This window comes from Rhopalosiphum maidis, chromosome 1, assembly GCF_003676215.2.
Source record: "Rhopalosiphum maidis isolate BTI-1 chromosome 1, ASM367621v3, whole genome shotgun sequence".
In the NCBI taxonomy this organism is placed as follows: domain Eukaryota; kingdom Metazoa; phylum Arthropoda; class Insecta; order Hemiptera; family Aphididae; genus Rhopalosiphum; species Rhopalosiphum maidis.
The window spans coordinates 69,777,238-69,790,464 of record NC_040877.1 but is presented as its reverse complement, the minus strand read 5'-3'; the positions used below and the strand labels follow the sequence as shown (position 1 = coordinate 69,790,464).

The following is a 13,227-nucleotide window of genomic DNA, read 5'->3' as shown; positions in this document are numbered from 1 at the left end:
AGTAATAAATTTTAAGTCAATGTCTATGAAGGATACTTATTACAAGTGTGAAGTCAAATAACTTATATATACAGTGACGTATCTACTGCATTGTTGTCTTCCACTCTACATCTACTATACTCTATTATTGTAGATAGATGCGTTATTTGCGCAGGGACAAAAATTCGATAAATGTGTTATAATAATATGTAGTTTGACAAACTATCGGTATACGCCTAATTGATTGGTTTATTATGGGTTTCGTTATTGTCTCTGTTCAATATATTTTATTACGACTGATTTTATTATCGAAAGTAGTTTGACAATATTGATATTATGCATATTTATAGACAGCCTAAAAAATTATTTTGACTCTATGAAAAAGTTACAGTAGGAATTAATAATTTTTTCATTTCATTTTATGAATCGAAAATTAATTTAAGTGATATAATATTAAATAAGACTAACAAAAAAGTAAAATTTTGATAAACTATCATGGATTAAGGATTGAAAAAAATGAATTCACTAAACATTTTTATAAGAATTTTTTTTGTTTGTTATAGCAATATAGCTAAACAGAATAAATAAATCAATTAATAAATAACGAATCCCGTTAAAAAATATAAATGAAGCAGTAATAGTAACAAAATGCAATTTATTATTAAAATATGTTTATGATTGACTCACTTAACGTTCATTAATATTTTATTTTAGGCCAACTTATATTTTTCAAATACATCTGAAAACTTATTAAATTATTATTAATATTGTACATGTTTATTTTATAGTTCTATGTAAAATATACATACATATTTTAAAAATTCTAAGTTTAATATCATACGTATAACAGAAAATGTTAGTTTTTCTTGTAAAAAATATTTATAAATATATATTTAAACATGCCGCCATATATGACTAACAAATATAGACTAATATTATTTAGTTGTCATACATAATTATTGTAATACATAAAATTAACATAGAGCTGGGTTTGAAACCAAAAATATTTTTTTCGATTTCGGTTTCTATAACTGGTTTTCATTTTTTTCAATTTTGAATACCTGTATTCATTTTTCATATAAACTTCAGTTTTAAATACCTACAGGTATTGATTTTTTGATTTAAATTTCGGTGTTGATATTGTTTTTGTTTTTAGCGGTTTTTATTAAAACTTAATTCCAAATGTAGTACAAAGGTTTGGATTTGCCTTTTTGACTTTTGAATTGAATTAGTACTAAGAAATATGTTGCAATGACACCACATATCTATAAGATAAATGTAATTATATTAAAATATGACTATTTAAACTAGTTATTAACTATTAATATGTAATTATTAACGTTCAATTCGAAGTATTTTCGTAGGCTTACGGCTTTCATTAGGTCCATATTAACAAAAACAAATCCTCCAACTGTTGAATTTATTTTTCTAGCATTTAATTTAATCCAAAAAATGTTGATCTAAAGTTACAATTATTATTACCTCTGTATTCTGTATTAAAAACAAAAAAAATAATTTAAACATTTTACCGTTTTTTTAACATCCAAGTCCAGATGGGATTCATAATGGAGTTTAAATTTTTGTAAGCTCGCTGCAGTCCTGTTGGCCTGCAGACCATAATACAATTATATAATTAGTATTATTATACTAAGCTTACTAGTACGATACATTTTTGAACATTATAATAAAAAAAACTATTTTAAACATAATAACCCCACATGACTGCTATTAAATTAACTAATGTATTAGTATACCCTATGCGAACACCCCTGGTTACTTTCATGCACCAAAATACAATTTCCTTTATGATTTTTAATATAACTTAATAGTATATTGATAATAATATTATTATGAATACTATATTATGATTTATGACACGTGTCAAGCGAGGACTAATTATTATAGTCTATAGATATTAAGCAGATAAAAATTTCTCTTATTCGTGGTTTAAGACACGCAACGTCGTACCGTGTATAATCAAAAATGATAAATAAGGCGTAATATTAAAATAAAAATGATGAAACTTTTTATGAGTGTATTACTTATATACGTATTTTTCCAAAATATTAACTGATACCTACTAACGCTGGTTGTTATTTTATATTTTGTATTACACTGTACCGCGGCCCAACGCATGCAATCAGTTGACTGTTTATCGCGTATACACGTCTATTTCAAACGGTATTGATATCTAAAAAACGTATCGATCTTCTCAAAACTATCGCGCATATAAAACAAGGTACGATCTGGCCGATAGTGTTTCCCTCCATTGTAAAGCTCCAAAATCATGAGGTCATAATATGACAAAGAACAAAACTATAACTATAACGTTAGGCATAATATTATTGTCATCGTCGGGCGTATACACACGTGCCTGACTGGACAAACGGGCGCCCGTGTAGCAGAAATACGACAGTTGCACCAGGAACAAGAATATCTCGCCCACGTGTTCGACGATGAGTACGACGGCTATGCGAGCGAACGGTCCGTTGCCTTGCACGGCGGCCGACAATTCGATGATGCGGAACACGACCATGGTGATGCGGACCACGCTGTACGGCCACTTGATAAACAGGATCATCGTGTACGCTCGATTGAGGTGGCTCACCTGTCGGCCAAAGTCGTCGGCCACCCGGGCAAGGCGGGCCACGCGCGCGGCCAGCGACCGGCGTGCCCGGCGGCCCACCGCGTCCGCCTCCAGCAGGTGATCGATGCGCGCGTAACCGCAGCCCAGCACGTGGTACTGGAACGTGGCCAGGTTGTAGATGGCTGTCTGGCCCACCGCGTTTATGCTGTAAAATAATATGACGATCGCCGGTACGGCCGCCGTGTACATCCATATGAACACAGTGTACGCGAACATCATGGCGGCCGAATAGTACTTGGCAGCCCGCGATAGCGGCACGGCCTTGTCCCGGCCCGTGTCCCGATCCGTGTCCCGGATGAACGCCAGCACGCGCTCTGTGCCGGCGAGCGCGGCCGCTTTGTGCCGGCGCCCGTAGAACATGGCGCAGACCAACGCAGAGAACGGGCCCAGGTTCCGGTTGGCCAGCTCGATGACGGCGAAGCAGTACGACTCCTCGAAACACTTCCGGAACGACGCGCCCACGTAACTGGAAGCTTCCAAGTAGTTGTAGTATATGATGGACACGTCCAGCGCCGCGAACGCCAGACACAAGGGCACGATGCGCCAGTCGAACGCGTACTTGTGTCCTGCGGGCTCGAAAAACGACGACAATAAATTACTAATCAGTTATACATAAACATCACGTTATGGGCTTCACCGATATTGGACAGTTTTGGTAATGACCCGAATTCCGGCTTAGCTGTAACGATATGCTAATACCATCGGTAGCCGTAGACACAAAGCACAAGAAAATATTCAAAGTAAAAACGCAAAATAGGACTCCGACAGTTTTCAACAAGTGTCCAACGATTTCCGAAAAGTAGTTCGTGTTTTCGAATGGTTTATGTGTCATTGTGTTAAACGCAATGTATATATTTACAAACTTCACGAAGTTCACGTACCTTATTTATTATTACCCGTTGCGTGTGTTTTACATAAATTATACTACCACTATACTGTTACAGTTTATTGTTTTCGTTCTGATCCCTGTCGAAGTGTTTATTGTAGTTTTTTTTAATTGAATTTGGGTTATTTTCATTCAGTGTAAGGCTCGTAAATTGTTTATGACCGTTATGCTAAATTTAATTATTTTGATAAATCGTATCCCAGTTTTTTATTAAGAAAGTTTTCATGTGCAAAAAATAATTTCAAGTTTAATTATTGTTAACTTTATATTGTAAATTAATATGAAATAAGATGCACGTCAATACAAATAATAATGTTATTATGAGTCATAGTTAATAATTTACTTGAAAATACGTAGTTAATTAAACGTTTTACTTAAATAATCAAATACTAACAAATAATATTAATTATCTAAAACTTCTTACAATCATCCTGCACGTGAAAAAAATTACACAAGTTACGTCTGAGATGCAATTCATCTAAAATGGTATATTTATCTGACATGGGTCGTAATTCGTGCACACCTGTCGTCGTTTAGATGAAGATTTAACATATAACTTTTTTTTTTTACATTGCCATTTGCCAAGTACGCGCTGGGTCAGGGCGGTTATAAGTTTTTAACCATTTTTTTTCCAACTAGTATTAATTTTTCTTTTCTTTTTTTTTTGAATATAATGACTCTGTGACGTTTGAACAGTTTATAATCTTCGTTATACGCGTATAATATATAGCGATATGTATACATATATAATACAAAGTTTGTACGTAAAGGAATGTGAAATAATATCTGTCGTATTTTGTAGAAAGCTTTAATAAAAAAAAATATATGATATAGATAAAAAAATATTATAATTTTTTCAAGCTATATGGATCTATCCTGAATCAATCGATCGGCCGGTGTTCAGGCGATATTAACCCCTGGTAATATATCCTAGTTTATAGTTAAACGGAGAGCAATATTTACTAGGATATTTTGACATCTACTGGGGATAATTGTATTCTAAGATATTTTTATCCGATAAAAATATACTGAGATATATTTACCCCTCCGGTAAAAATGTCGTTTCAGGGAGGTATAAATATACTGTGATATTTTTAGCCGCCGGGTAAATATATACTAGGATATATTTACCTCCCAGGGGATGTCAAAATATCCTATAGTATATATTTACCATCGTGACTATAACCTAGGACATATTTACCAGAGGAAGTAAAAATTATCGAGCATAATAGAATCTTGGGAAACCGTCAATCCTATATTACATTACAAGTGTGGCGAGAACAGTCGACTAGCGCGTAAGCGGTGGTGTTGATTCCGAAATATATATATATATATATATATAAATATAAAAATTATTTTTTTTTTTTAAAAAGAAAAGAAAACCGTGGAAATCTATAACATTATCATGGTTGTCGAGTTGGGTAGTATCTTTTATATAAATAACTTAAATATATATATCTTAAAAATAATATTGTATCTTGCAGTATCTAGTATTCTAGTATTTCGATACAGCCATGAAGAACGAGTATTTTGTATTGTGGTATATTTTTAGTCCAAGTTTCTCGAAAATGCTTCAAAATATTAATTTTTTTTTTCTAAAGGTAAATATTTTTTATTAATATCAATAAGTATGGTATAAGTATTTACATTTAGTTTAGACATAGTTTTATCTTCATTATATTGTTTAAGTAAATAGTTTTAATATCTTAAATATGTCCTTCACGACTTCTGTACTCGGTGAATTGGTCAATCGTTGTGCTTTACTGGACATATAATGTATAGAAATATTTATTACCCGACCCTTACTTTTTACACACATGGATATTGGACACATACGCCAGATTAGGACTTATAATATAGCGTCTCAATTTTTATTTTTACGTTATAGTGTATAACGAAAATGTGTAGTACCCGTAGGTATACCTACAACACATCTGAAATACAAAATAGTTGTTTATCCTATACATTTTTGTTGGAACATATTTTAAAATTAAAAAAAAATCACTGACTATTATTATTATATTTATATAATAACATTATTAAATTATATTTGTTAAAATAATAAAATAAAATATTATTTATTATTACTTACCACTTATTAGCGATTTGTAGGTTTCAATGTTCGAATGCCTTACTACCTACTTAAATTATTATAAACCAGTTTTTCTTATCAATACAATATTATTTTACATATTTCAAATGATATATAGAATATATTAGGTAAATATTATATAGTAAAATTTATTGAATTGTTAACATTCATTTTATTTTAATGTATCAACTACCGAGTATTATTTATCTTATTTATCTAAGTGATTTTTAACATTTAATTAAACACGGCTCGCTACTCTTTAAAAAATGTTCATGACACATTCCTCAGTTTCAATTTTTGTTTTAACGAAGAACTTTTTTTTAATTTAAATTGTTTAGAAAAATTAAATATTAAACAATTGTACTTTATTATATATTTATAATAATTAATTAATGTTTTATTATATTTTTATCAATTATAATTATTATAAAAAAAACATTAAAAAGCTAGCGGACAGCGGTTGAAAACTTCTGATCTATAGTATTACAAATAATTCACAATACTCGCTACCTACTCTTGCAAAGACAAGTATACAATACATAGTATCTGGTGTAGCGATTCTCATTTTCAAAGATCTTGCCCACCCCTGATAATCTTATCTACCGTATAATTCGGGAACCGTAAAGACGTGCATTGCGACCCCGCTCGTCGATCTCGGTCGTGCAGCGATTGTATATTCTTAAATGTCGTAAAAATACTAAAACCGATTGGGTAATAATTTCTGCTAGGCTGTACGTCATATTTTATACCTCCAACTTCATCCGAGTCTCTATCGCAGCGTTCGCCGACGCCGCCGGTTCGTCTGCGAGTGATGGGTAGTCCACAGCATACTGCCAATGTGTGTGTCAGACGCATGTACCTGTAACAGCCGTCGTCGTCGACATCGTCAGTGCGCTTATCGATTTTCATTTTACGGCCGAAAAAACTCAAACGGGTCGACGATAATAATATTGTATTCGGGGTAGTATTCGGTCTGCAGCACGATTACATGTTCCGAAGATCACTGCAACAATCGCTACAGCAGCAGTGTGTTATAAATAAATTATGGTTGGTCAGACGCCGGCACGATTCTGTGGAGGTATACCATTTCGTGCCCCGTCAAATGGATTTACGATAATGATGTTTTTTTTTTAAAGCTACCTTTAAAGCCATCGAAATCGTTAGGCAATAATTTTTTCGAAAGCCTTTGCACAGGTATTACATTATAGTGATGTGGGGGCGTACCTGTGATGTCCACACTGTACCGTATAGGTAATATATCTATAATATTATATCAATATATGCATTTCCGTATAAAATATTATATTGCGTAGTAATTCGCTATACTTGAATTGGAAAGATGTTTGTATATTTATATTAAAGTAATCGATCGGTGTGCGTGTATATAATTTACGATCGCATGTATATTGTTTGTTGTTAAATATTTACAGGGTACATTGTTCGAGGAAATTAGTATTGATTTAAATTTGGCTTTTAAAACGGTTGTGCCTACAGCCTGCTTATTTCAAACATTTAGATTAAAACAATTCAATTCATTTTTACGTTTTTAATATTTTTTTTTTAGTAACTGTAGATTTGACGTATTGCATAGTTGCATCTCCAACGAAATTAATTTAGGTACATAGGGGTATTATCGTTTACCATCCATCAAGATTTAAAAAAACTTACAAATCATTTCAAATTGCCTATTCCATATACTTCATTGAATAATACATATTATTTTAATGCCTTTTAATCGTCACTATAATTGTTATTACTGCCAGAGTTAATTTCAATACACTAAGAATAAATATATAGTTTTAGAATACAATAACCTAATAAAAATAAATTTCAAATATTTAAATAAATCTTTGTTAAAGTTACGTTTGTTATAATAATTATAGTTATTCTGAGATAATAATAAATAACGTACCTATTGCTGTTTATTATTATTTATAGAAAAGTGATATTTTTGGTAACTATAAGTTTATAACAATCGAAAAAAAAATATTTGAATTGGAAATCAAGGTCAAATATGAAATAATAAATTATTGTAAAGTTCATTCAACGTTCAGTAGAAAAAAAATGATAGCTTATCTCGAGTTAATATAAAAATGTAAATTAAATTTATTGTAGACAATGGCCTCAGTTGCCGAGGCAGTTATTATCTATAAAAAAATAATATCATAACTAAATAACAATAAAGAAATCAGCTGTAATAAATATTACTTACATAATTTTATTGACCCGTAGATCATTAATTAGTTAATAGGTTGACTCGGATATCTTATACATATATACGTATTACTTATAGTAAAATATAATTGGTTTAAATTATTTTCGTTTCCATGATTTTAATAATAACAATAATATATTTAAATAAAAACGCTCTTACTATAATAAACAACATTAATTAATTACAAATAAACTATTAATATTTATTCAAAAAGAATGTTGCGGTTGGTATTATAATAATAAAATAAACACTGTTGGGTATATCCATTTATTGTAAGAGGATAACACTACTATTATAATAAAGAAAGTCGGTAATGTGAATTAAACATTTAAAACGATCTAATAATTGTAAAAGAAGTAATAACTACCTATTGTAAATATCATAAAAAAATAAAAAAATGAATTATATTTTTAAATCTTTTAAATATATTTTAAATTATCAATTATAAAAACTAATTTACTTATTGTACTAATTCAATCTATTCTTTCTTATAGGATTTCTCTTTGGGGAGAAGCACAGCTATTCACTATCGGAATCTTGGAAGTTTAAATCACTTTAAACTCGCTATTCAAATAAATTTCAATAAACCGATTTTCTTTCTTAAAGTTGATTTATACAATGAACTATAGTGATATTAAATTTTAAATTATTATATGTGAAAAATATTTGTTTAGTATTATATAATATGAAAATATTTTTTGATATTCCATTTACAACTACAATACTTGCCATAATTTTTATACTATTATTGTCATCCTTACAATTAATACAGTATTTGGGCAACATTGTAACAAATCCTTAAATATTAGTTCATTCAATTTTGCATTAAAAAAAAAATGAATACCAATAATTTCAAAAGTTTAAAAATGTTTTAAAAATATATTATTTAGGTTTTGCTACAATAATTCTTTTTACGTAGATTTTATTAAAATTATTTTTATATTATCTATTATTATATATTTATAATATGGGTATAAGCTATCATTTTGTAGTTAAACTAATTATTTTATTTATTCTAATTAGATACTCTCTTCTGAAGCACAGTTATAGATTTTCGAGGAAATGTTATATCTCTACTAATATTTTATAAATATATAGATATATCTGTAACTGATTTGCAACAATAATGAATAGTATTATTATTATTTATACTATATAATTTTTCTTACTATTCAAAACACATTTTAAGTATTGACACTGTAAATTAAAATTGTATGCAGATTTTCGACAAACAAGCAAAAATACGCATTTTACTCATTTTAAAAATGTCAAATATTATTTGATAATTTACGTAGCACCTATTTATTAGACTAAATAAAAATATTTTATGAAATTATACACTCTGATAAGCATGTTATAGTTTATAATACTTCTTATAAACTCACGATAAAAGTTTACGTCCGTAATCAATATTATGATTTGATAATATTATGTTATTTTGATTAGACATTATTTTATAATCTGTAAAGTTAATATTATATTATATTAATTACCACACGTAATATTACTTTACATACGATTTAAAACAAAAATATGTACCTAATAATGCATATTATAAACTATAACGTACTACCTAAAGATTTTATTTTATGAAAAGAGGGGTATTATAAAATATCATAATAAGCACAAAGAAAAAAAGTCAAATAGCGGAAAAGACTGATTTATTTTGTAATGCATATATTAATTTACAAACATGTTAGTATAATTACATATTATTGTAATATTTGGGCTATGGCATTTTTGAGTTTGTGAAGTAGTTCATGTGAACTACATGACAAATTAACAGTTCTGAAAAAAATAAACAAAAGTAATGTAATAAATATTAATTTTTAACTTGTAATAAAAAGTAAACATTAATTAGGAAATAAATTTCAAGATTTCTACCGCATATACTTTATTATTACTATCACGCTTAAACATCTTTATAATCTTTTACAGGTTCTTACAATATCTCAATTAAAAATAATTGCTTATTTTGGTAATTGGTTATTGTCGACTAATCAAATATTTTTTTTGTACGCAAAACTGAGAGAAAAAAATATATTTTATAATTTCTTGGTTCATACTAATTTAACTGATTATTAATTTGTTCATTAAAAATACATTTTCAGATATTATTAGGAGGGTATAATAATATCGAAAATTAGATAATAAACTTAAATATTGTATTTATCTATACAGATATATTATACTGGAATAGTTGTATAAAATAATTGATAGATGTTGGATAAAAAATTTGTTTAAATTTAAACAAACTAGATAGCAAAAAAAAAATTGAATGGTAAAAAACTTAATAATTGTATATTATATTGAAAAAATTTAGAATGAATCAAATAATAATACCTTTATAATAATTATCTAACCACCGAAAATGTATAAAATATTATATTATACGTTTAAAAATGAGTATGCTTAGGTATAGATACTTACCAATTGGTTGGTGGCTGGGGCGGCTTTGGCGACAATTTTGACGGCCTTGGCAGATTGGACTTGTCCAACGACAACGATGTTCATGGATACTTTTTCAGCGCCCATTTTGGATTTTGGTTGGTTTTCGTGAAGAAAAATAGAGTGAAGACTATAATAGAAATAAAAATAAAACAAACGAATAAGTTGAAAAACGTATATTATGTATATGAATAATGATTATTGTTAGGTATGTATTACTGTTTTGTACTCACCAAAGAATAGATTTGCACAAAAAATGTGTTATGCCGAAATCGAGGAGACGTCCGTCTTTTTATACATACATTCGAGATGCGCGATGGAGGTGGGGATAGTGGCGTGATATTAATATTATCATTGTGGTAAGATAACACGCGTGTTTGTATGAATTGTACACGTATAATTTAAACGAAAGAGATAAATTGAAAAAGTTTAAATTACGTGTATTGTGAATAATGAAGAGTGTATAATACGACAAACTATTATGTATTATTGTATCCTTATAATATTATAATTTTAAGTCTGACACTAAAAAATATATTATTTATATCTAATACAGAAACTAGCGGGATACAATTTGAAAGGGGGATTAAAAAATGTCTTAAAAATAAGTCACTAGTACATAAAAATTAATTTTAATTGAAATTCGATAGTCACGTCTAAATATAGGTTGCAATAAAATGTATGCACATTAAATACACATTATTACGAAATGGTTACTGAAACGATTAAATAGTAAAGTTAATTTTGTTATTAGTAATTTGTATTATTTTATAATTAGTTATAATATTATACTATAACTATATAGTCAGGTGGTGGTAGTTTAAGATCGAAAATTAGACTTATTGTCTATAAAATATATTATAGGTACTACCTATATTCATTAGTGTAAAGTTGTAGATATGATATTGTATGTTGTAGTAAGTTGAACTATATTAAATTAGTATAGGTACATGTATATGAGTACATATATGTATATAAAATGTAACATCCACTTTATGGATTCAGTATTTGCATGAAGTGGATTTCGGATGTCCAAATAGTGAAATATTCATCTAGATTGTGCATTTTAACAAAAATACATAATAAGTACTTTTTCTTGAAATAGTCAATATCTATTATATTGCACACTTTATGGTTTACGAGAAGTGAAATAGATATTTTACTAAAATAACTACATAATTGTGTTAACATAAACAATAATACTATAAGCTTTTTATAAAACAAATTATTTTATAAAATGTCATAAGAATATTGGAAATTAGGGAGAGGGTCCAACCTACACATCACTCTTGTTTATTTAACCCTGTTATAGATAGAAAACGTGATTGAGTTCAAGAATGGGTCGAGAACGCTTATTGGAATTAGCGCTTTCTCGTGTTAATGAGGAAATGACGCTATATATACCTATATAACTAGGATTATAGAAATGATGATTCAAAAAAGAAAAATAGGTATGGCTCAGCATAGAAACCTAGGTTCAATATTTTTAAATACAATTTAGTTTGTATTTTTTTCTATGTTAAATTTAAATTTTTGTGTTAGTCACAAAAAAATTTAATTTTTTTAGTTATTTGCTTATAAATAAACGTCTTTAATGTTGATAACTTTAACTTACCTAAATTTGGTAATATGTGATCAACTATTTACCCAATTTTAAAACTCATTGTTTTTGTTAATTCACATAATTTCACTACATATCACGATGTAAGATAGTACTATTTTAAATCGTGCTACATATTGAGTAGGTACCTGATTAATATAGTGTACCCAAAACCGTAACTTGAATGCAAAGTGTAATTTTCAAATAATAATATTAATAATTTACGTTGTACTTGTAAAATATGAATAATTATCTAAAATAAAACAGTTTACATTCTACATTTTATAAATTATAATATTATTTTCTATCGGTAAATTTTGATCAACTATCTTTAAGTTTTTTTTTGTGAATTAATTATTAATTTACAATTTTTTTTTTTGAACACTTGTATTGTTTGAAGAATAAAGTTTTTTTATTTAATTTTGTTTAAATAATGTCATTGATTAAATTTACACACGAACACGGTTTAGGTATTTAAATAATGTAAATATTTATTATTAGAAAACAAATAATATAATAATACAATTATAGAATATATTCAGAATGATCATTTAATAATAACAGATGTTCATGTATATTGATTATTTATCTATAATAATAATTTTCTGCTGTTCAATCACACAATTTTAAAATATTAAAATATATCGATAGAAAACGAATTTGTATTATGCACTACCTAACCTTTCAGTTGAATCCTTTTTTGAAACGAACTCTAACGCTGAAATATTTAATAATAATAGTAAAAATTCAGAAACGGAAACATGACTTAAGATAATGAAAATTATAATATTATCGTTTACTGTTGTACTTCTATTATCCTTCGTTATATTAAATTAACCGTTGCGTTGTATCTGATGCTAATCGAGACGTTTTAAATTTTGACTGTGGGGGCTACATTTTTATTTTTTATGCATTATAATATATCATTATATTAGGTACCTATTAGATAATAAATATATATTTTCAAAATAACGACAAATTTTATGTTAACAAAAAATAAATGTGGTTGATTAGTTATGTTGGCCAACTTCAATCTTAATCCTTCATCTATCATTGCTTTTGTCTGGAACATCTATTGTCATGTCCAAACGGAGTTGCTAAAGCTGCGTTTTGAGAATATTATTTAATTTTTACTCGGTAAAAATATACCATATTGAACGTAGTATTGCGTATTAATGCAACGCCTTTAATCACAGCTAAGAACTCATTATTATATACCTATAGTTACCTAATGGCTAATACACTTTCTAATTCTTGCGGTTGGCATTTTTGTTATTTTTTATTAGTTCTATACCGCAACGTGCGTAAACAATTTCGTTTAAAATGCCCAATAAATACTGTCATGTAATAACCGAATATA

At 28.3% G+C, this 13,227-nt stretch overlaps 1 protein-coding gene and 1 pseudogene across 1 annotated transcript; both read right to left on the bottom strand.

The window, feature by feature from the left end:
• Positions 1-1,151: 1,151 nt before the first annotated feature.
• Positions 1,152-3,458, bottom strand: LOC113550714. Its single transcript, XM_026952773.1, has 4 exons — positions 3,326-3,458; positions 2,309-3,192; positions 1,509-1,586; positions 1,152-1,244 (listed from the first exon to the last, which is right to left on the bottom strand). Exons 1-4 carry the CDS (start codon positions 3,456-3,458, stop codon positions 1,152-1,154), a joined length of 1,188 nt encoding a protein of 395 aa, XP_026808574.1.
• Positions 3,459-9,124: 5,666 nt separating this feature from the next.
• Positions 9,125-11,931, bottom strand: LOC113550642 (annotated as a pseudogene).
• Positions 11,932-13,227: the final 1,296 nt, after the last annotated feature.

Bases quoted from the DNA above. Each gene is read 5' to 3' on its own strand.
- LOC113550714 (XM_026952773.1), bottom strand. From the start codon at position 3,458: ATGACACATAAACCATTCGAAAACACGAACTACTTTTCGGAAATCGTT. The intron at 3,193-3,325 runs GTATTAGCATAT...TCGAGCCCGCAG, and splicing joins TGTGTCTACGGCTACCGATG to GACACAAGTACGCGTTCGAC. The intron at 1,245-1,508 runs GTAAAATGTTTA...TTTATCTTATAG, and splicing joins ACTTGGATGTTAAAAAAACG to ATATGTGGTGTCATTGCAAC.